The following is a 25,709-nucleotide window of genomic DNA, read 5'->3' on the forward strand; positions in this document are numbered from 1 at the left end:
ATAGCCTACTATACTATCCTTTGTATGCCAGTGTTCAGGGCTTTTCCTTTGCTTGAGGGAGTTTAGGGGGTCCCCCCCCCCCCCCAGCAAAATGAGGTGACGGTTTAATTTCACAATTTTGCTGGCTATAAATTAACCCAATGAGATGATGTATGGTTTCGCCATCCACTTTTAGATCTTCTCTTTGGATGTCAGGCACAAAACTATTTGGAATAACTGTCCAATATGTATCAATATCAATGGGTAGTCCATGATATGGAAATGTTTGAGCAACATTGATTTAAGGCAATTCAAAATGCAAACTATTGAAGAAAATAATCCAAGCATTAGACCCCTTTCCTAAAAAGAACTACAAGGCAAGATGGACGCCTTGTTGGCTTGTAGTTCTGTTATTTTTGCGACACGCCTTGATGACGTAGTTCACGTGCGACACATACAGAGCTCGCGTTCTGCACACTTTCCCATCTGGTGTTGTTGTCAAGTATCATATCGGTGTGTTTTTGGACGTCAATAAGAGCCTTTCTGTCATGAACTCTAAACGACAACCAGACGACGGCGACCACACGAAGAGAAAGAGGAGAAAGAAACGCGAGGAGGTGGCCCAACTTTGTTCCATTCTGGCTGACGACAACGTGAAGAGTGCAGTGAAGACAGCCTGGTCTCACGGCGCTGCTTACTGCCATGGTCAGTACTATGGATACATACTACACACAGTACAGTACTACACACTACTGCCATGGTCAGTACTATGGATACATACTACACACAGTACAGTACTACACACTACTGCCATGGTCAGTACTATGGATACATACTACACACAGTACAGTACTACACACTACTGCCATGGTCAGTACTATGGATACATACTACACACAGTACAGTACTACACACTACTGCCATGGTCAGTACTATGGATACATACTACACACAGTACAGTACTACACACTACTGCCATGGTCAGTACTATGGATACATACTACACACAGTACAGTACTACACACTACTGCCATGGTCAGTACTATGGATACATACTACACACAGTACAGTACTACACACTACTGCCATGGTCAGTACTATGGATACATACTACACACAGTACAGTACTACACACTACTGCCATGGTCAGTACTATGGATACATACTACACACAGTACAGTACTACACACTACTGCCATGGTCAGTACTATGGATACATACTACACACAGTACAGTACTACACACTACTGCCATGGTCAGTACTATGGATACATACTACACACAGTACAGTACTACACACTACTGCCATGGTCAGTACTATGGATACATACTACACACAGTACAGTACTACACACTACTGCCATGGTCAGTACCATATGAATATTATACTACACAATTCAAAGGGCTTTATTGGCATGAGAAAACATACGTTTACATTGCCAAAGCAGAAAGCACAATACAGCAATACAATCAAAACAAAAATGATGTACAGTTGAAAGTCAGAATCTTCAATAGATCAATTTCTATGTGGTCAAATGGTGACTACACACAGTACAGTACTACACACTACTGCCATGGTCTGTACTATGCATATTATACACACAGTACAGTACACACTACTGCCATGGTCGGTACTATGAATATTATACACACTAGTACACACTACTGCCATGGTCAGTACTATATGAATATTATACACACTAGTACACACTACTGCCATGGTCAGTACTATATGAATATTATACACACTAGTACACACTACTGCCATGGTCAGTACTATATGAATATTATACACACTAGTACACACTACTGCCATGGTCAGTTCTATATGAATATTATACACACTAGTACACACTACTGCCATGGTCAGTACTATGAATATTATACTACACACTACAGTACACACTACTGCCATGGTCAGTACTATATGAATTTTATACACAGTACAGTACACACTACACACTGCTGCCATGGTCAGTACTATGAATATTATACACAGTATACAGTGCAAGTACACAGGTACTGTACTGCCATGGTATCCCCGTTTGGCAAAGTGATGTGAGGTTACAAACAGAGCTATACTGTCATGGTTTGTTCTCTATACTATAATTAGTTTGTTACTTGGGAGAAATACAAAAAATGATGTACTGTTCATTACATGTCAAGGTCCATTATTTATTCAGCATTTGAGTCACGGACCACCATTTGATGACATTTAGCCTCTCAGACCCAAAACTAAAGAATATGTCCACATGTCCATGCTGTATTGATGTGGTACCATTAGGAGAGATAACAGGAAAACGTTGATCAAAATTGTGTAGACTTCTTGTAAATTAAATAATGTAATGTTTATAATAATGTAACTCTTAACTCTTAACTTAAAGCGTAACATGAAACCAAATGGACTCGTACGGGTCCATTTGGTTTCATTTTACTCTCTCAGGAGTTAAAGATGGGTAGGGTCCATTTGGTTTAATTTTACCCTCTCAGGAGTTAAAGGTCTACGAGGGTCCATTTGGTTACCAACTCTCCATTCAGCTGGGGAACACCTTGAACCCCTTCAAGGACCACTGGTGGTCCCCGGACCTCTGGTTGAAAACTAATGGGTTAGATGTTTACAAAAGACTTGAATTCACCTTTAGCTAAGCCCCGCCCTCTCCCACTTAGACACTCCCACTTAGACACTTTCCAGCCGGGCTCATTCATTCCATTGTAAATATTATGGATTTTACACATTAAATACTGGTTCATTTTTGGAACCAGACCTTCAAAATCTCTTCCAAAGGCCTGCCATATGCACTGGAAAAATATGTGCATGACATTTCTTTTTTAAAACAATGTTTTATCATATAGGAATACTATTGGTGGAGAGGTTTGTCTAACTCATGTTATGCTTAGCTGTGATTGGACCATAGCAGTTTGGGGAGGGGCTTATGTTATAGGCAAGGTATTTTTTTATTATATATCTTTAAGGGTTGGGAAAGAAATGACAGGATGTTCTGTATGCATGATGAAATCCGGAGTTTGAAAAAGATTAGTTTCTATATTGTACACGTTGTATACACCTATGCAATGTTTAATCATAATAAATAAATAAATCTATATACCGTATATGAATATAAAACATATAGCCTACACTACTGTCATGCTTAGTAGTACTATATAAATATCAGTACAGTATAGTATACAAATTATACAAATAATATATACTCTTGATAGTCTATACTATCAATGTCATGGTTATTACTGCATAATTATACTATTGCTGAATGTTTAGTGCATTTATATATGTACTGTCATGGTTAGGAGTGAATATATATACCATATATATACACACAGACAGATAGCTTGTCATGCACATCCAGGTTGGGGAGGTGCTGGTAGGCAAGGTGTAAATGCAGGCCAAAGAGAACTTCCCCAAGGAAAGGAAGGGACCGCACACACCAGACTACTGAGGACAAGATCACTTATGCTTCCTTTTTTATTGCATGGTGCGTTTCGCCGTTTGGCTTCGTCAGGTGCTAGTGCAGTAGAAGTATAAATGATCAAGAAATACAAATACTCAACTGCATTAAAAGTACATCAGAATTGTCAAGTGCCATGTTTTTATTTTATTGATAGTCAGTGTGCCATATCAACATTACATTTTATTATGACACAATATCAAAATAAAATATTCATTCATAGCAACCTTTTTTTCTTCTTTTTAAATCTGACGGGTGGCTGGCTGGCATCTCCCTTAGAGATAGGGTGGCTGGCATCTCCCTTAGAGATAGGGTGGCTGGCATCTCCCTTAGAGATAGGGTGAGAAGTTCAGTCACACGAGAGAGACTCGAAGTAGAGTCGCTGCTTCTTCGCCTGGAAAGGAACCAACTTAGGTGGTTCGGACATCTGGTTAGGAATAGAATTAGGATGACTCTCGAGCGTCTTCCTAGGGAGGTCCTCGAGGCACGTCCCACTGGGAGGAGACCCCGGGGCAGACCAAGTTGCACTTGGAGGGATCATCGACTCACTGGCCTTGGAACGCCTCGGGATCCCCCAGGAGGAAGTTACTAATGTTGCTCTGGAGAGGGAAGTCTGGAGCTCTCTGGTGAAGCTGTTGCCCCCGTGACCCGACTAAGGATAACCGGTTGAAGATGGATGGATGGACATCATGACATTGTAATAAATGGTCATTAGACTATCTCCCAGACGCCCTCCCCAGTCAGAGTTCAGAGTTTGAATGAATGCAATCTGGGAACCCATTGGCAAAACAAAGGAAAACCAACGCCCTCTTTTCCTTCAGTCTGTCGAGAGAGACTAGAATGAATGTATAATCATGTGCAGGATGTCATTTGGGGCGGCACCTGTCAGTCAGCAGGGAGTAGGACAGGCTCCTCACTGGCAGGTGAGCCAGAAGAAGTAGGATACAACAACAATGTATTCTATCTTATTATTAGAGGGGGATCTTTTTTTTGCTAGTGAAACGTCAGGAGTGCATATGAAATGTAAGCTATTCATTATCAGACAATCATTGTTTATTTAATTTTTTTCATCATCATTGACTTGTCATCCTATGTTCAAGTTAAAAAAGGAACCTTACGTCACAGCGCTGCAACTTTGCCTTAGGGGAGGGGGAGGGCATGTCTGGGCATGTTGCAGAGTTGTTATGAAACATTTCAGGCATCATATCCCATTTTAATTGCTGTGCAATTAACTTGATGTAACACTGTTTTGCAGGGAACCTGGAGCTGGCTTGCCAGCCCTTCCCTCACTGCATCATCAAGAACTTCATCAGCAATGAGACCTTTGGTGAGAACCTGCAGAGAGAACTCCTAGACCTCAACTTTCATGAGAAGTCAAATGACTTGTACAAATTTAAACAGGTACACTAGGCCCAAGTAGGCTTGTCACGATCATGACATTTTAGTTGATGATTCATTGTGTTTTTGCCTTTGAACATTGGAACATTGATGCACGGATGTTTGAACATTGGAATATTGATGCACGGATGTTGAACATTGGAATATTGATGCACGGATGTTGAACATTGGAACATTGATGCACGGATGTTGAACATTGGAATATTGATGCACGGATGTTGAACATTGGAATATTGATGCACGGATGTTGAACATTGGAATATTGATGCACGGATGTTGAACATTGGAATATTGATGCACGGATGTTGAACATTGGAATATTGATGCACGGATGTTGAACATTGGAATATTGATGCACGGATGTTGAACATTGGAACATTGATGCACGGATGTTGAACATTGGAACATTGATGCACGGATGTTGAACAACATTGGAATATTGATGCACGGATGTTGAACATTGGAATATTGATGCACGGATGTTGAACATTGGAATATTGATGCACGGATGTTGAACATTGATGCACGGATGTTTGAACATTGGAACATTGATGCACGGATGTTTTTGCACAGGGCAGATATGACAAATAACTGAAATATATGAAGAAATGACTGTCATTGTCATCGAAGGTCATTGTCAGACACTACTAATAAACAAAATAAATAATATACTTATCACCAAAACAGACCATATCCATAAAAAGTTAAGGAAAATCTATTCTGGCAATTTTGATGTTTTTTGAACATTTAAAAATGTCAACAATTTTGAAATGGTTTGCCCTGACTAAAGAGCGTGGACAACAACATGGAAATCATAATGGAAATGTGACACTTCTGTTCATTCTATCCAGCTGTTTTATACAGAATCAATAAACGATTCTAAAGATAATGCAGAATTATTGCGATTAGCCCAAATTATTGCGATCAGGGATTAATAATTGTAACAAGGCTAAACCAAAATACATAATTTCATTGCCTTGGACCAGTAATGACACTGTTGTATAATGTCTTCTGTTTATTTCCTTTAACAGTCAGATGATTTGAAGAAGAGAACGGAACCACACATCACAGGCTTGAGGTATAATATCTTACTGTCTGTTTGTTGGTATGTACAATTACTTGCGAGCCTGTCCTACTTTACCTACCATCTCAGAAGAAGAAATCCATTACAATTCAAATTTATTTTATAAAGTGCCAAATCACAACAAGTTGTCTCAAGACACTTTACGTTATAGAGCAGAGACCCAACATTGTCCCACCCTGAGCAACCAATTTACGTTATAGAGCAGAGACCCAACATTGTCCCACCCTGAGCAACCACTTTACGTTATAGAGCAGAGACCCAACATTGTCCCACCCTGAGCAACCAATTTACGTTATAGAGCAGAGACCCAACATTGTCCCACCCTGAGCAACCACTTTACGTTATAGAGCAGAGACCCAACATTGTCCCACCCTGAGCAACCACTTTACGTTATAGAGCAGAGACCCAACATTGTCCCGCCCTGAGCAACCACTTTACGTTATAGAGCAGAGACCCAACATTGTCCCGCCCTGAGCAACCACTTTACGTTATAGAGCAGAGACCCAACATTGTCCCACCCTGAGCAACCACTTTACGTTATAGAGCAGAGACCCAACATTGTCCCACCCTGAGCAACCACTTTACGTTATAGAGCAGAGACCCAACATTGTCCCACCCTGAGCAACCACTTTACGTTATAGAGCAGAGACCCAACATTGTCCCACCCTGAGCAACCACTTTACGTTATAGAGCAGAGACCCAACATTGTCCCACCCTGAGCAACCACTTTACGTTATAGAGCAGAGACCCAACATTGTCCCACCCTGAGCAACCACTTTACGTTATAGAGCAGAGACCCAACATTGTCCCACCCTGAGCAACCACTTTACGTTATAGAGCAGAGACCCAACATTGTCCCGCCCTGAGCAACCACTTTACGTTATAGAGCAGAGACCCAACATTGTCCCGCCCTGAGCAACCACTTTACGTTATAGAGCAGAGACCCAACATTGTCCCGCCCTGAGCAACCACTTTACGTTATAGAGCAGAGACCCAACATTGTCCCACCCTGAGCAACCACTTTCGCGACAGTGCCAGCAAAAAACTCCATTAACTAGAAGAGACGTCAGCCACAGACCCAGGATCTAGGGCAGTGGTTTTTCATATCAACCCTTTTCATATCAATATCCATTATTTATTCTGCATCTGAGCCATGGACCACCAAATGATGACATTTAGCATCTCAGACCCAAAACTTAGAATATTTTGTTGTCGTTGGATGAGAGAGAGAGAGAGAGAGAGAGAGAGAGAGAGAGAGAGAGAGAGAGAGAGAGAGAGAGAGAGAGAGAGAGAGAGAGAGAGAGAGAGAGAGAGAGAGAGAGAGAGAGAGAGAGAGAGAGAGAGAGAGAGAGAGAGAGAGAGAGAGAGAGAGAGAGAGAGAGAGAGAGAGAGATACAAGCATAAACAAGTAGTACCAATAAGAACAATAATAAATATAATAACGTAAGATGGAAGATAATGCTATAATTAGATGTAGTGTAGCACACTGTAATGTTAAGATAATATATAATGGTATAATACCACCAGTAAGACACCCTGAGGGGGGGCCTTAAAGGGCATCCCCCTGGGTGACGGCAGATGGCAGACTGCTTTGGCATGGGGGGTCAGATCAACATATGGAATGGATTCTGTACTGGCCATATATTGAGCGTGTCTTGAGTCTACAGGGTTTGATGAAGTCAGAACATGAATGTCAGAACAGGTAGGACGGGAGGGATCAACATTTGGAATGGATTCTGTACTGGCCATATATTGAGCGTGTCTTGAGTCTACAGGGTTTGATGAAGTCAGAACATGAATGTCAGAACAGGTAGGACGGGAGGGATCAACATTTGGAATGTCAGAACAGGTCAGCTCCATATATGGAGATCTAGGTGATGATCCAGTCTTCTCCATGTATGGTTATCCAGGGTTAGATTTGGTCAGTGTTGTGATCTTCATATATGGAGATGGCCATATATGGTGGCATGACGTGTCATGAGGCCTGATGTCACGAGGCCTGATGTCACGAGGCCTGATGTCACGAGGCGTGACCATATATGGAGGTGTGATGTCACGGGGCATGACCATATATGGAGGTGTGATGTCACGAGGTGTGATGACACGAGGCGTGACCATATGGAGGTGTGACTTAACACGGATATGCAGGTTTTCATAGTAAATGCGACCTACCGGCGCAATAATGAATATAGTAGCAATCCACAGTCGTGCTCCATGGAGAGGCCTGGTCTGTGATCAGAGGCGTATCTACAATAAGGCGAGGGCAGGCGTCCGCCTGTCCAAATCCATTTCTGGCCTGGCCAAAATCCATACAATGAGAAAAAAAGAAGACAAAAACAAGACCTGAGAACTATTAATGGGCAGCTGATTGGCCGTTGCGGTAGAGCGCGATCCTCAATCACCCATTGGAATGTAAATGCATGCCTTTGTATCCTACTCGTCTGGCAGGTATATCTCTTTGAAAACCTTTAGTGCTACGATTGTGCGCGGGGAGACGACAATTAACACATGATCTTGCCTGCCCAAAACGTAATTCCTGGATACGCCACTGTCTGTGATCACACCACTGGTCTGCAGCTGGCCATCCGTAATCACAGTCCATGGAAACCTGCAAGATGGGAAACACACAAACTCAGGGGAGCCGGTCCCCGGATGGCGAGTTAGTGGCAGGCCTACAGTGTTAATTACAATGGCACTGATGGGACTCGAACCCACACCATGACACACGAGAGGTGAAGAGAGTTCCTCTCTCTTCACCTCTCGTGTTTCATTGTGTGGGTCCGGGATGGATGGAAGGAATAGGGGGGATTGTGGACAGAAGGATGGATGGAAGGAATAGGGGGGATTGTGGACAGAAGGATGGATGGAAGGAATAGGGGGGATTGTGGACAGAAGTGGAGAGGATGGATGGATGGATGGAAGGAATAGGGGGGATTGTGGACAGAAGTGGAGAGGATGGATGGATGGATGGAAGGAATAGGGGGGATTGTGGACAGAAGTGGAGAGGATGGATGGATGGATGGAAGGAATAGGGGGGATTGTGGACAGAAGTGGAGAGGATGGATGGAAGGAATAGGGGGGATTGTGGACAGAAGTGGAGAGGGAGAGATGGATGGATGGATGGATGGATGGATGGATGGATGGATGGAAGGAATAGGGGGGATTGTGGACAGAAGGATGGATGGAAGGAATAGGGGGGATTGTGGACAGAAGTGGAGAGGGAGAGAACACCATGAATAACAGGTCTCTCCACCTTTATCGCACACATCTCAGAGCTCCACTAATGAATCCCTAATTTGCCCATTTCCCATTGTTTTCATTTTTTTTAATGACTTGCTAAATATACTAATGTACAAATTTGAATATCAAGTGAGTGTATATTTTATTAGAATAAGATCTACAAGCTCACTGCATGCTGCAAGCTTGTAAATCTGCTATTTTTGGAAATCATTTTGAAAAAGCTGTTTTCAGCTAGCAGTAGCCTGGCTAAACCAGACTCAAACCCAGGCGCGTAGAGTGGATCATATGATATGATTGACTGGGCGTCACGCGGGGAGGGCTAGCGCATCCCCGGCCGATAGGTGTGAAGTGTGAACGGTTTGGGGGACCATTTAAAACAAAGGCGCCTTGCATGCTGTGGTTTGCTATACTAAACAGAAATTTGCGTGCACAAGGGGTGCCAAAGTAGGCTATCTTTTGTTGTTTTTCTTGTTTTTTCGCCCCCTCTCTTCGAAGTCAGACTGGGCCAGCTCTAAACTGACTGGGCCACGGCCCGCGTGGCCCAATGGACCCTACGGCGGTGCTCAAATCACACTTTCGTGTGGTCATTTTCTTTTTGCCAACGGCTGATTCGGTCTGGCTTTAGCCAGGCTAAACTAGCAGATGTACATGTACAAGCTCGCAGAGTAGCACGAAGTGACTTGCTGTAAGTTTGTATATCTGCTGTTTTTTTTAATTTTATTTTTTCCATTTAGGACTGAGAACAGATTCTACAAAATGTCTTTTAAATCACGACAGTTTTCTGATAAACCTATGTTTCTATATCATATATAAACCTATGTTATACATATATAAACCCATGTTTCTATATCATATATAAACCTATGTTATACATATATAAACCTATGTTTCTATATCATATATAAACCTATGTTATACATATATAAACCTATGTTATACATATATAAACCTATGTTTCTATATCATATATAAACCTATGTTATACATATATAAACCTATGTTATACATATATAAACCTATGTTTCTATATCATATATAAACCTATGTTATACATATATAAACCTATGTTTCTATATCAGTGGTTCTGATAAACCTATGTTTATGAATAAACCTATGTTTCTATATCAGTGGTTCTGATAAACCTATGTTTATGAATAAACCTATGTTTCTATATCAGTGGTTCTATAAACCTATGTTTCTATATCAGTGGTTATAAACCTATGTTTCTATATCAGTGGTTATAAACCTATGTTTCTATATCAGTGGTTATAAACCTATGTTTCTATATCAGTGGTTCTGATAAACCTATGTTTCTATATCAGTGGTTATAAACCTATGTTTCTATATCAGTGGTTCTATAAACCTATGTTTCTATATCAGTGGTTCTGATAAACCTATGTTTCTATATCAGTGGTTCTGATAAACCTATGTTTCTATATCAGTGGTTATAAACCTATGTTTCTATATCAGTGGTTCTGATAAACCTATGTTTCTATATCAGTGGTTATAAACCTATGTTTCTATATCAGTGGTTCTATAAACCTATGTTTCTATATCAGTGGTTCTGATAAACCTATGTTTCTATATCAGTGGTTCTGATAAACCTATGTTTCTATATCAGTGGTTATAAACCTATGTTTCTATATCAGTGGTTCTATAAACCTATGTTTCTATATCAGTGGTTCTGATAAACCTATGTTTCTATATCAGTGGTTCTGATAAACCTATGTTTCTATATCAGTGGTTCTGATAAACCTATGTTTCTATATCAGTGGTTCTATAAACCTATGTTTCTATATCAGTGGTTCTATAAACCTATGTTTCTATATCAGTGGTTCTGATAAACCTATGTTTCTATATCAGTGGTTCTGATAAACCTATGTTTCTATATCAGTGGTTCTATAAACCTATGTTTCTATATCAGTGGTTCTCAAACTTTTTCATGTGAAGGACCCCCAGACTGATATGTATTAGCATGGTGATGCTTTGCCTTTGGGGGGGGGGGGGGGGGGGACGACGACGACTTCTCCTAGCATGGAACCTAGCTTCCTCTTTATTTGAGTCATACATATCTCCTATCCCCTCTTTATTTGAGTCATACATATCTCCTATCCCCTCTTTATTTGAGTCATACATATCCCCTATCCCCTCTTTATTTGAGTCATACATATCTCCTATCCCCTCTTTATTTGAGTCATACATATCCCCTATCCCCTCTTTATTTGAGTCATACATATCCCCTATCCCCTCTTTATTTGAGTCATACATATCTCCTATCCCCTCTTTATTTGAGTCATACATATCTCCTATCCCCTCTTTATTTGAGTCATACATATCCCCTATCCCCTCTTTATTTGAGTCATACATATCTCCTATCCCCTCTTTATTTGAGTCATACATATCTCCTATCCCCTCTTTATTTGAGTCATACATATCTCCTATCCCCTCTTTATTTGAGTCATACATATCCCCTATCCCCTCTTTATTTGAGTCATACATATCCCCTATCCCCTCTTTATTTGAGTCATACATATCCCCTATCCCCTCTTTATTTGAGTCATACATATCCCCTATCCCCTCTTTATTTGAGTCATACATATCCCCTATCCCCTCTTTATTTGAGTCATACATATCCCCTATCCCCTCTTTATTTGAGTCATACATATCCCCTATCCCCTCTTTATTTGAGTCATACATATCCCCTATCCCCTCTTTATTTGAGTCATACATATCCCCTATCCCCTCTTTATTTGAGTCATACAGGTACATATCCCCTATCCCCTCTTTATTTGAGTCATACAGGTACATATCCCCTATCCCCTCTTTATTTGAGTCATACATATCCCCTATCCCCTCTTTATTTGAGTCATACATATCCCCTATCCCCTCTTTATTTGAGTCATACATATCCCCTATCCCCTCTTTATTTGAGTCATACATATCCCCTATCCCCTCTTTATTTGAGTCATACAGGTACATATCCCCTATCCCCTCTTTATTTGAGTCATACATATCTCCTATCCCCTCTTTATTTGAGTCATACATATCCCCTATCCCCTCTTTATTTGAGTCATACATATCCCCTATCCCCTCTTTATTTGAGTCATACAGGTACATATCCCCTATCCCCTCTTTATTTGAGTCATACATATCTCCTATCCCCTCTTTATTTGAGTCATACATATCCCCTATCCCCTCTTTATTTGAGTCATACAGGTACATATCCCCTATCCCCTCTTTATTTGAGTCATACATATCCCCTATCCCCTCTTTATTTGAGTCATACATATCCCCTATCCCCTCTTTATTTGAGTCATACATATCCCCTATCCCCTCTTTATTTGAGTCATACATATCTCCTATCCCCTCTTTATTTGAGTCATACATATCTCGAATCCCCTCTCTGCATAATCCGTCAGCGAATATTAACGGCTCCGTGGATAACTGGATAAGCAAGCTTCACAAGGGTCAACAGGCCAGGGACCGATTGGTCCCTGGCCTGTTGACCCTTAACACAAAGATATTTGAGTCACGACATGTCTGAATATTTCGTTATGGTAATATAAAGTCTGTCTGTCTGTCTGTCTGTCTGTCTGTCTGTCTGTCTGGATAAACATTTCTATCCCATCACAGGGCAGCACTCTTTGGGCAGTTCCGTTGCTGGCTAGCAGACGTCCTGGGGGTTGAGTTGGAGTCCACAGTGGATATTTCCTGTGCCAAGTACCAATATACCGGTGAGCTCTGTCAACAGTTTGGCTTTTTACTTATTTAGTGTAACACTTCTTAGTTCTTAGTTAAAAATACACTTCTGAGAATTTTAATTTCCAAAAATATCTTAGGCGCTTAGACCATGGAGAATTCGTTATTAGAGCGGCACTTCCGTATTTTTGTTTTTTAACCCATTTTGACCTGAGATCAGATTCTATAAATGTCTTCTACATCCTGACAGTTTTCTGAAAAAGCTATGTTTCTATGTCAGTGGTTCTTCGATTTGTAGATCTGCTATTTTTCAATAGCTAAAGCATATCATAATGCTAACACCAAAAGGGGTTCTCGCCCAGAATGGGTTAACTGAATTCTGGGAATCGCAGTCCCAACAGACAGCGGCGCTACCGGAGGTGTAGCCGGCCCGAATGACTACTAAAATTGTTATTACACAGTGGGACTGCATTGTCTCTGTCAGGTGGAATTGTGGAAACCTCCTAATGTCCAAAACTGTTACTTTTCAGGATTCAAATTCAAAAGTAGCAGATCTACAAGCTAAGAAACGCGCCGCTTCGCGCAGCGTTTCGCGCTTGCAGATCTGCTGCTTTTGATGCTTTTGTGTGATGCCGTATTATGATCAAGTAGGGTGTTGTTAACCCATTAAGGCCTGACGTCGAAATACAAAAAAAGTCTTCTGAAATAATATATATTCAAAGATTTGTGCCGCATTTTCACGATTTTTCAAAAATAGCAGACCTACAAGCTCGTAGCGCGCCACTCGGTGGCACGCTATGAGCTTGTAGATCTGCTATTTTTCAATAGCTAAAGTATAACATAATGCTTAGTTAAAACACCAAAAGGGGTTCCCGCCCAAAATGGGTTTTACGAGAAAGAACATGGAGATAATATAGAGGTATAGATCCAGTCAGAGGTACAGCCATATTACTTTCCATTGATTTGTAAACATAATCTCCTCCTAGATGTGCTTCTGTGTCATGATGATGAACTGGAGGACAGGCGTATAGCATTTATCTTATACCTTATACCTTATACCTCCTCCTAGATGTGCTTCTGTGTCATGATGATGAACTGGAGGACAGGCGTATAGCATTTATCTATTTAAACATAATCTCCTCCTAGATGTGCTTCTGTGTCATGATGATGAACTGGAGGACAGGCGTATAGCATTTATCTTATACCTCGTCCCTCCGTGGAAGACCAGCGACGGGGGAACCCTGGATCTGTACACCACAGACAGTGAGTGCCACCCACTGTGTGTGTGTGTGTGTGTGTGTGTGTGTGTGTGTGTGTGTGTGTGTGTGTGTGTGTGTGTGTGTGTGTGTGTGTGTGTGTGTGTGTGTGTGTGTGTGTGTGTGTGTGTGTGTGTGTGTGTGTGTGTGTGTGTGTGTGTGTGTGTGTGTGTGTGTGTGTGTGTGTGTGTGTGTGTGTGCCAGTGCGTTAAAGAGAGCAGTAGACCAAGATTTGTGTGTGTGTCTATTGTCAGGTCACTACCAGCCAGAGAGTGTAGCCAAGTCTCTCGTACCATCTTGGAACACGTTGATCCTCTTTGAAGTTTCACCAGTATCTTTCCACAAGGTAACAGCCTTCCATTCCAAAATAAAAAACTCAATTCATTTACATAAATATGATATCACGCTACAGTTGGCTGCGCCTGCGCGTACTTCACCCTTTTTCCAGGTACACTTGGGAGTCCCAAGTGTCCCTTCCTAGGAAAGTATAATATATTTCTATTAGAGTGAAAGGAAAAAACAAAAAGTAAACACATACTCCAAAGTTGTACTTAAGGTACTACTCCAAAGTTGTACTTTGGAGTAGTACCTTAACTCAATGGAGTACAAAAGTCAAAGTCAAAGTCGTACGATTTGTCACACACGTTACCGCAGTGAAATTTGTTCTCCGCATTTGACCCATCTCTTGGAGCGGTGAGCCACAGCCAAGGAGCGGTGAGCCGCAGCGTGCGCCGCGCTCGGGAATCATTTGATTAGTAGATTTGACCCCCCAATCCAACCCATTGATGCTGAGTGTCAAGCAGGGTGGCATTGGGTCCCATTTTTTACAGTCTTTGGTATGACCCGGCCGGGGATCGAACCCCGACCTCCCAGTTTCAGGGCGGACGCTCTAACCACAAGGCCACTGAGCTGGTATATCGTATATGGTCTGTGTCTGGCAGAAACCTCTACAGTACAGTATATGGTCTGTGTCGGGCAGAAACCTCTACAGTACAGTATATGGTCTGTGTCGGGCAGAAACCTCTACAGTACAGTATATGGTCTGTGTCGGGCAGAAACCTCTACAGTACAGTATATGGTTAGCCTGACACTCAGCCTGAATTTTCATTTCGTTTCACTCCATTATTCAGTCTGAACGCCCTCCCTACTACAGCCGTTTCTGAGATGGGCGTTGACAAAGAGGCAGTCTTCGGCGATTGGTTCACCCTTAACCAATCACAATAGTAGCAAAGCAGATGACAAGGCTCCGACCGCAGCAGGCTGAACTTAGCCGTGGTTGAGGGCATGTCAGCGGGGGGGGACAGAGCTAAATGGCCGGGGCATGGGACTCGAGTGCGAAATTGCGATTATGCAACAGTTACCAAAAAAAAAAAACACGTCAACTCAATGTCATTGTAACTAACATTTTCGAGCGAAAAAATAATTTTTTGAATGAGACTTTCACCCAGTATGAAGCTAAATGTGACACCAAAAGAGTAGCATAAGTTGCTATGCTACTGGCGCAGCCATGTTTGTTTGTGTCTGGACGGCGCTGTTGTTTTGACGTCATCGAGTTGAAACGACGCTGATTCGTCGGTCAGATTTCCAACCGAGTCTCAGACCTCCTTCGAGAGCGTCACCAGACCCTGAATCGCCTGAATATATTTTTGTAATGGGCGTGGCTAGCGATTCAGGGGCTGGAGCCAGGCTAGTATATGGTCTGTGTCGGGCAGAAACCTCTACAGTACAGTATATGGTCTGTGTCGGGCAGAAACCTCTCTTATCTCTATATCTCTCTTATCTCCATATTCTAACTTTGTGATTTTTTTTCTCGTAAATGAACGCCCCCACTTGATCATGTGACACCATCCCATGAAAGCATCAAAAGTAGCAGAACCGCAAGCTGGAGTTTTGGCCTTTATTGTAGATCTGCTACTTTTGAATTTGAATCCTGAAAAACGTGCTCCAGGGGTGGCAGAGGTTCTGTCTCTAAGCCTGTGGTTCTGTGTCATAACGTGCTCCAGGGGTGGCAGAGGTTCTGTCTCTAAGCCTGTGGTTCTGTGTCATAACGTGCTCCAGGGGTGGCAGAGGTTCTGTCTCTAAGCCTGTGGTTCTGTGTCATAACGTGCTCCAGGGGTGGCAGAGGTTCTGTCTCTAAGCCTGTGGTTCTGTGTCATAACGTGCTCCAGGGGTGGCAGAGGTTCTGTCTCTAAGCCTGTGGTTTTGTGTCATGACGTGCTCCAGGGGTGGCAGAGGTTCTGTCTCTAAGCCTGTGGTTTTGTGTCATGACGTGCTCCAGGGGTGGCAGAGGTTCTGTCTCTAAGCCTGTGGTTCTGTGTCATAACGTGCTCCAGGGGTGGCAGAGGTTCTGTCTCTAAGCCTGTGGTTCTGTGTCATAACGTGCTCCAGGGGTGGCAGAGGTTCTGTCTCTAAGCCTGTGGTTTTGTGTCATGACGTGCTCCAGGTGGCAGAGGTTCTGTCGGAGGACAAGTGTCGCTTGTCTCTCAGCGGTTGGTTCCACGGGCCGTCTCTAGATCGCCCTGCTAGCCACGTGGAGACACCCGTCCCGAGGAGCCCTCACCTACCGAGAGACGTAAGATTACTTCAAACGGATTCATGTTGAGACTCTAGTAGCCCATTTTAGACCTGAGGTCGATTCTAAAAAAAATGTATTCTAAATCCTAAACATTTTCTGAAAATTCTGTCAGTGGTGCTCAACCTCTTTCATGTCAAGGACCCCCCGAATTATCTGTATTTGGCCGCGGACCCCCATCTGAAAATATGTAGTTTCAGGGACCCTCCCCCCCAGAAGCAAAGATTTAAATTCAAAACGTTCTTCGCTCTGAAAGAATATATATTCAAAGATTTGTGACACATTTGGCACTCGGTGTCATGCTATGAGCTTGTAGATCTGCTATTTTGCAATAGCTAAAGTATAACATAATGCTTAAAACACCAAAAGGGGTTCCTGTCCTGAATGGGCCAGAGCCCGGCTGATACACTGGCAGGGGGCATCATGCAGGGGGCATCATGCAGGGGGCATCATGCAGGGGGCAGGGGGCATCATGCACAGATAGACCACACGTCTATCTGCCCTTTTGCCCTCTGGACAGCAAAGTGTCCATTTGTGACTAAATTTGACTGAGGGACTGCCATTGGATTTTTTTTGAAAAAGCTACATGTTTGGGCATTTATTTCATATTTACATGTCGATTTCAGCTCTGACACTTATTTCAGACATGCTCTAGTATGTGAAGAGTCTGCCTGTGCTATTAACTCAATAAAAAAAAAAAGCTGGTGAAAAGCTGTAATTTGCGCGATGGCAGTCTCTCAGTCAAATCTGGTCAAATTTGAAAGTTCATTGTTTGTTCATCATATTTTTGTTTTGTACAGTGTACAGTATGTGGCCCATGGTGACATCGACCAATTCTGGATTAAAAGCGTCTAATATATTATTTATGGCCCCAAAATCTATAAATCTCACACACTATTAAAGCAGCCGGCGGTTCCACCCGCCGCACAAGGTGCCCTTTTTTCACTTGAGCACCTGCCCCTCAAAATGTCTGTGCACGGACTGCACGCCACTGCAAAGTTCAGTTTATGTCACGTGTATTTTATATTCACTTGTTTGCTTGTTCTCTTCATATATTGAAGTGTAATAAATACTTAAAACAATGATTCTCTTAACCCATTTTGGGGCGGGAACCCCTTTTGGTGTTTTAAACATTATGTTATAATTTAGCTATTGAAAAATAGCAGATCTACAAGCTCATAGCGCGCCACCGAGTGGCGCGCTATGAACTTATAGGTCTGCAATTTTTTTTTAATCGTTAAAATGTGCCTCAAATCTTTCAGAAAATTGTCATGATTTAGAAAACTTTTTTTTTTAATTTCGACGTCAGGCCTGAATTGGTTAAGAAATCTAAGTTTTTTTCAAATTGTTTTCAAGATTTTGCTCTCTCCAACATCACGATCGGACCCAGGATTCTGGCTCCGGTCGGGCTCTAATGCATGCGAATGTGTATGTAATGTATTCATGAGGTCCTGTTCAACGTTGTGGTGTTTGCACAGGAGACACTGCTCCTGGAGTGGGTGAACCCGACGTACCTGGATATCTGCTACCAGGAGCAGATCCAGGGGGAGTTTGAGGACAGTTCTGAGATCCAGCTCAAGAACTTCCTCGTGGTAAATTGCTCCCCACCTTTCTCTGTCTCTCTCGTCTTTCTGCCGTCTCTCCTGTAAATGTTCATGATAAAATGGCACCATTTTTTTCCTACATGGTCTGTGTCTCATGGGAGGTCTGTGGGCAGTTCAGAAACCCGTCCACCAGTGACCTCATCGATGGGGAATCCAAGCTAATAGAAACGGCAGGCTTTCTATTTCTGAAAAGTTGCAATTCAATAATTGGAACTAAGCCAAAGGGCGACTGTGGCTCAAGAGGTAGAGCAGGTCGTCCAATGATCCATGGGTTGGCGGTTCGAATCCCGGCTCCTCCTGTCTACATGTCGAAGTGTCCTTGGGCAAGACACTGAACCCCAAATAAAAAAAAATCTTGTTTAAAAAAAAGAAATGTGCCAAACGATGATGTCCTCCTATGAGACACAGACTGAGTAGAAAATAATTGTGGTATTTTATCATGAACATTACTAATTATATACATTATAATAAACAAAAATAATTAAAACTTCAATATTTTTTAAAGAAAAATATTGTAAAGAATAATAATGATAATAATAATAATAATAATGTAAAGAATTGTGGTATTCTATCATGAACATTACTAATTATATACATTATAATAAACAAAAATGATTAAAACTTCAATATTTTTTTAGAAACTCAATTCATCTTTCACTCAATAGAGAATATGCGTGTGACATCATCATCAAACCAGGAAGTTATGCAGGAAGGCATACTGAGTGGCAAAAAACTACTTTCTGGGATTGACAGCTCATACATCCAAACAGAAAAGTCCTATCTGATTGCATTAAACAACATTAAACAATGTTAAACTCACTTTGCATGTTGCTTTGCCACTCGATTTGCCACTCGATGTGCCATTCACTTTTAGCATGCGCATACCCTCTATGCCCGTCGCAAGTTGAGCACGGGTTTTCTCGGATCCACTCGGGTATTATACATAATGATAAACAGACCCGAGGTCCGAGGTAATGGACCCTGGAACCGACCTGGGTTCCAGTGATTATGGTAAATCACGGATCCGGATTGGCATCAGGGGACCCGTGAAGAGCACTACTACTGTGACTAAAGAGCGTCGCGTCGCGTCGCGCCCCCTCGAGAGACCCGGAAAATAAATCCCCGTTCATTTTCCTCATAGACTTTTCAGAAAGTATTTATTTAAAGACGTTTACGCCGCGGACAAAGACAACTCTTGTCGTGACAAATCATGACAATAAACACAATGTTTTGGGCCAAACAAAGAATTAGAAAGTAGAAAAATACGGCAGGTTACAACACTGTTTTTGTTGTTTTTCTTCTTTGTAATTATTTGTTTGGTCCAAAATATTGTGTTTGTTGTCATGATTTGTCACGACTCGAGTTGGCTTCGTACGACGCTTAAAAGGTCTTTAAATAAATACCTTTTGAAATGTCTATGGGAAAAATGCATTGGGATTCATTTCCTGGGCCTGGCGTCGTCATGAAAGTGGGAGGGACTGCGACTCTCTATAAATGTGGAGTTATTAGACCTTGGGTGTTTGACCTTTGACCTGGGTTCTGTCACCATCAGGAAGAGAAGTTCATGGAGGTGAGTGAAGCGTTAAAGTCAGCTGACGTCCAGTGGACAAGACGAGGTCCCCCCAATAAGCGGTGAGACATTTCACTCATTCTATCTTCCTAATTCATATATTTATAATATAACTTATTTACCAAGTGAAATTGACAGCATGTCAAGTTGGGTACTGTAGGTCACATGGATATGGATTGCTTGGACCCTGTATGGTCTGTTGACCGAGGTCCAACGGTTCCCAGCCCCTATATCGGTTCTGTATGGTCTGTTGACCGAGGTCCAACGGTTCCCAGCCCCTATATCGGTTCTGTATGGTCTGTTGACCGAGGTCCAACTGTTCCTAGCCCCTATATCGGTTCTGTATGGTCTGTTGACCGAGGTCCAACTGTTCCCAGCCCCTATATCGGTTCTGTATGGTCTGTTGACCGAGGTCCAACGGTTCCCAGCCCCTATATCTGTTCTGTATGGTCTGTTGACCGAGGTCCAACGGTTCCCAGCCCCTATATCGGTTCGGTTGGGCCAATATCTGGCTCATTATTTTACTTAATTGATGACATTGGTATTGGTATTATTATGCAGCCAATGTGTTTTTTGAACATTTTAAAAATGTTTAAAAATATCATATCCAGATTAGATTTAATAGATAAGATTTTATAGGGTTTAAGTGGTTAATTAAATAAAGTTCAGTTCATGTGTATTTTATATTTACTTCTTTGTTCATTATTTAAACTTTTTTTTCTCTCCACATGTTGAAGTTTAATATATTGAAAGAATTCTATAAAAAAGTTGTTTTTGTTGAATTTTCTCATATTGAATTCAAGATTTTTACAGTAAAGTGATGTCAACGTACTTGACTGTTCTAGCGCTTCTATTCTAATTAGTTATTACATAGTCATTACTGATGCTTATTTATAATAATCATTCAATGAGGTCCATATTATATTGAGGTATTTGGTAAAGAATATTAGATTTTGTACACATCGCACCCAGCCCCACTACCAGTTCTGTGCCTTGTATAGATTGGTATAACATTTAGATTTTAAGAAATCTTTGAATATATATATATTTTTTAAAGTCAACATTTGTAACTAAAATCTTTGCATCTGGGGGTCCCTGGAACAATACTATTTCCAGATGCGCGTCTGCGGCCAAAGACACAAAATGTTGGGGGTACTTGACATAAAACAGTTTCAGCACTACTGGTGTAGCAACATGAGCTTTTCCAGAAAACTGTTCGCCTTTAGAAGACATTTGTAGAATCGGCCTCAGGTCTGAATGGGTTTAACTGTACATTACAGATTTGAACACATTTATTAACACGCTTATGTGTGTGTATTCAGATGCTACGAGACTGCGTCGCTGGATATGTTGCCTCCGTGTGTGAGTGCGTGTTGGGAGTTGCTGCGTTCGGAAGCCTTCTTCCTTCTCCTGTCCAACTTCACGGGACTCAGCCTGCACTACCTCTGTCCTAACGATGATGAAGAGGTGAAGGAAGAGGAGGAGGAGGAGAGCGAACAGCAAGATGACTACACCAGGGACGGAGAAGCCACGGGTTCTGTAACAGATCCACAATCATCAAGTAAAACCAAAGACAAAGGTTTGTGTTGAGCACTTTACGGTATGTCATAGAGCACAGCCCAGCTCAGTGGCCTTGTGGTTAGAGTGTCCGCCCTGAGACTGGGAGGTTGGGGTTCAATCCCCGGCCGGGTCATACCAAAGACTCTAAAAATCTCTAAAAACTCTAAAAACTCCTGTTCCAATCTGGATGGGAGGGCAAAATGCGATTTAGCCTGCCAGTGTGGTGGACATAATAGCCTTGGTAGGAAAAATAGATACATCTGCTTAGTGCTTATATGTTTGTTTGTTTGTTTGTGTCCCTCTTCAGAGCCCAGTGTTCCAGAATGCTCGGGGGAGCTCCGTCAATGGTCTCACGGGGACTACACGTTGTTGCACGATGCAGAGGCAGCGAGTGCAGAGTACGCTCTGGACCTGATCCTGCCCTTTGGCTGTATGGGTCAGTACGCTCTGGACCTTATGCTGCCCTTTGGCTGTATGGGTCAGTACCCTCTGGACCTTATCCTGCCCTTTGGCTGTATGGGTCAGTACGCTCTGGACCTGATCCTGCCCTTTGGCTGTATGGGTCAGTACCCTCTGGACCTTATGCTGCCCTTTGGCTGTATGGGTCAGTACGCTCTGTCTGGACCTTATCCTGCCCTTTGGCTGTATGGGTCAGTACGCTCTGGACCTGATCCTGCCCTTTGGCTGTATGGGTCAGTACGCTCTGGACCTTATGCTGCCCTTTGGCTGTATGGGTCAGTACGCTGTGGACCTTATCCTGCCCTTTGGCTGTATGGGTCAGTACGCTCTGGACCTTATGCTGCCCTTTGGCTGTATGGGTCAGTACACTCTCTGGACCTTATCCTGCCCTTTGGCTGTATGGGTCAGTACCTCTGGACCTTATCCTGCCCTTTGGCTGTATGGGTCAGTACCCTCTGGACCTTATCCTGCCCTTTGGCTGTATGGGTCAGTACCCTCTGGACCTTATCCTGCCCTTTGGCTGTATGGGTCAGTACCCTCTGGACCTTATCCTGCCCTTTGGCTGTATGGGTCAGTACACCCTGGACCTTATCCTGCCCTTTGGCTGTATGGGTCAGTACACCCTGGACCTTATCCTGCCCTTTGGCTGTATGGGTCAGTACCCTCTGGACCTTATCCTGCCCTTTGGCTGTATGGGTCAGTACGCTGTGGACCTTATCCTGCCCTTTGGCTGTATGGGTCAGTACGCTGTGGACCTTATCCTGCCCTTTGGCTGTATGGGTCAGTACGCTGTGGACCTTATCCTGCCCTTTGGCTGTATGGGTCAGTACGCTGTGGACCTTATCCTGCCCTTTGGCTGTATGGGTCAGTACCCTCTGGACCTTATCCTGCCCTTTGGCTGTATGGGTCAGTACGCTCTGGACCTTATCCTGCCCTTTGGCTGTATGGGTCAGTACCCTCTGGACCTTATCCTGCCCTTTGGCTGTATGGGTCAGTACCCTCTGGACCTTATCCTGCCCTTTGGCTGTATGGGTCAGTCTGCAACAATCACCCATTCAGTCACATGCTTCATGTCTTAATGCTGCACTATGTCACTTTCCTCTAGTAACCCGGACTGCCTGCGCAAGTGCAGACATTTTTTTTTACCATTGAGCTAACTAGCGCTTGCCTGCTTGCTCAGGGGGTGAATTGAATCTTGACCATCAGGTCAAAGTTCGTGTCAGATCCTGTGTCTAGGTGAGACATGGCCTCTAACACGATCTGAATGTCTCAATAGATCCTGTGTCTAGGTGAGACATGGCCTCTAACACCATCTGAATGTCTCAATAGAAGTGCAATCTCATTGGTTGAAATAGCCATCTAGCTGTGTAAACAAGCATGATGGAACGCCTAATCAAAACATAAAAATCAGCTTTGCTGAGTTTCGCTGCTCTCCCAGAGAGGATTACTAGGCTAGCGATTTTCTAGGGACATTTTTGGTCATAGTGGGTACATAGGCCATTCAAAAAAGCAAATATCTGAGTTATAATAAAATTGAGTTGACGTCTTACTGTTGTATAATCTAATATTACACTTGCATTTGTGTCCGGGAAGCTCAGTCGGTAGAGCTCTCGCCTTTGGACCACAAGGTCACTGGTTCGATCCTGGGCACCGCCAACTCAGTGTATGAGTTGGGTGAGGCAAGTCGTGGTTGCTGATGGTTGGTGTGGCGCTCCACCTCAGCAATCCATCTCCCAGCGGTCTAGCGCATTGTAACAGGCTGATGGTTGGTGTGGCGGTCCACCTCAGCAATCCATCTCCCAGCGGTCTAGCGCATTGTAACAGGCTGATGGTTGGTGTGGCGCTCCACCTCAGCAATCCATCTCCCAGCGGTCTAGCGCATTGTAACAGGCTGATGGTTGGTGTGGCGCTCCACCTCAGCAATCCATCTCCCAGCGGTCTAGCGCATTGTAACAGGCTGATGGTTGGTGTGGCGGTCCACCTCAGCAATCCATCTCCCAGCGGTCTAGCGCATTGTAACAGGCTGATGGTTGGTGTGGCGCTCCACCTCAGCAATCCATCTCCCAGCGGTCTAGCGCATTGTAACAGGGACAGACTTGGCTGATGCCGACAATAATCCACTCCCGACCTACTTCTTACCATACAGATGTACTAGTTATACAGTATGTGAGCTTCTATATATCATTTTTGATTTATTCTCTTACATAAATCATCCATTCTGGTTTGTTTAAGAACTATTGTATTATAATACGATATGATTCGTGAACATTGTTTCTCTCTTAGACTGGCAACCAGAGTTTGGAGGCTACACGTCTTATGTTGCCAATGAAGAAGATGAGGAGGTGAGTGTTACCCACTTGAACCCTGTTTTATACACAACATTTTCACTATTTGTGAAGATAAAAAACTAAAAAGACGACACAAAAAAAGCTTGCAGATCTGTTTACACTATTTTCGACATTTGTTTGTCAAAACATCTTGAAAATGTCAGAATGTTTGATTATTATATGACCTGCCCCAAACATGGACCCCAGTCGTAATTATGAGTATACATGGATTAAAGTTCTCAGTCGCCACGACTGATGTCAGTAATTTGATTCCATAGAATCAGCATGTCTTCTATAGAAGTGTGTCCTGCATCAAAAACACCTACCAAAACATTGTAATTTTACTTTACTTATTGTGTTAAGTGTGTAGGACACATGGCGCTAGTGTGTGGTGACTCATTTCACGCTTCGTTTCGCACATTTCATATTAGGACTTGGCCTAGCAACATTTTTTCATTTGTGAGATTTCATTTAGCTTTAATCCATGAGTATATGACGGTATAGAGGGTATGCGTGTGACATCATCATCAAACCAGGAAGTTATGCAGGAACGCCTACTGAGTGGCAAAAAAATACTTTCTGGCCTTGACAGCCCATACATCCAAACAGAAAAGTCTTATCTGATTGCATTAAACAACATTAAACAATGTTAAACTCACTTTGCATGTTGCTTTGCCACTCGATTTGCCACTCGATGTGCCATTCACTTTAAGCATGCGCATACTCTCTATAAATGGCCTCTGTGTGTGCTTATAGTGTGTGTTGTTGTGATTTGACTGGTCCAGCTCCTGACGGTCCATCCCGAGGACAACTCCCTGGCCCTGGTCTACAGAGACAGAGAGATGTATATGATATATGACGGTATAAATGGCCTCTGTGTGTGCTCCTACAGCTCCTGACCGTTCATCCTGAGGACAACTCCCTGGCCCTGGTCTACAGAGACAGAGAGATGTATATGATATATGACGGTATAAATGGCCTCTGTGTGTGCTCCTACAGCTCCTGACGGTCCATCCTGAGGACAACTCCCTGGCCCTGGTCTACAGAGACAGAGAGATGTATATGATATATGACGGTATAAATGGCCTCTGTGTGTGCTCCTACAGCTCCTGACCGTTCATCCTGAGGACAACTCCCTGGCCCTGGTCTACAGAGACAGAGAGACGCTCAAGTTTGTCAAACACATCAACCACAGAAGCTCCGTTCAGTCGCCCGACAAGGGCTCCCGTAGAAAACATTATGACTTTTCTTTTGTCTATTATGAATAAAAAAACTGTCTTTAACACTTGGTTGACATCGTCGTTCGTGAGACCTCCTCCACCTGCGACAGTGGTTCTCAACGGTTTCAGGCGGTGACCCCCCCCCCCCCCCCCCACCCCCAAAATAAATAAAAAAAGAATTAAATAATCGTATTTTAATTGGGGTTGAACACATATCTGCCAACCCTCCTGCGTTCTGCAAGAGACTCCTTTTATTTGACCATTTCTCCTGTGCTGC

General features: G+C 42.9%; 1 protein-coding gene across 2 annotated transcripts; it reads left to right on the plus strand.

Moving 5' to 3' along the window:
* Positions 1 to 408: 408 nt before the first annotated feature.
* ogfod1 (2-oxoglutarate and iron-dependent oxygenase domain containing 1) lies at positions 409 to 25,495 on the plus strand. Of its 2 annotated transcripts, none has more exons than XM_079496939.1 (13): positions 409 to 684; positions 4,699 to 4,844; positions 5,873 to 5,919; positions 12,799 to 12,899; positions 14,011 to 14,127; positions 14,375 to 14,466; positions 16,564 to 16,692; positions 18,171 to 18,284; positions 19,849 to 19,928; positions 21,189 to 21,445; positions 21,734 to 21,862; positions 24,169 to 24,227; positions 25,319 to 25,495. In XM_079496939.1, the coding sequence occupies exons 1-13, from the start codon at positions 528 to 530 to the stop codon at positions 25,478 to 25,480; spliced, it is 1,590 nt and encodes a 529-aa protein (XP_079353065.1). In that variant the 5' UTR covers positions 409 to 527; the 3' UTR covers positions 25,481 to 25,495. The 2 variants fall into 2 exon arrangements, with proteins under 2 accessions (XP_079353065.1, XP_079353066.1); XM_079496940.1 differs by having other exon boundaries at positions 21,734 to 21,856.
* Positions 25,496 to 25,709: the final 214 nt, after the last annotated feature.

The sequence above is a fragment of the Electrona antarctica genome (genome assembly GCF_951216825.1).
Source record: "Electrona antarctica genome assembly, chromosome: 3".
Taxonomy (NCBI): Eukaryota; Metazoa; Chordata; class Actinopteri; order Myctophiformes; family Myctophidae; genus Electrona; species Electrona antarctica.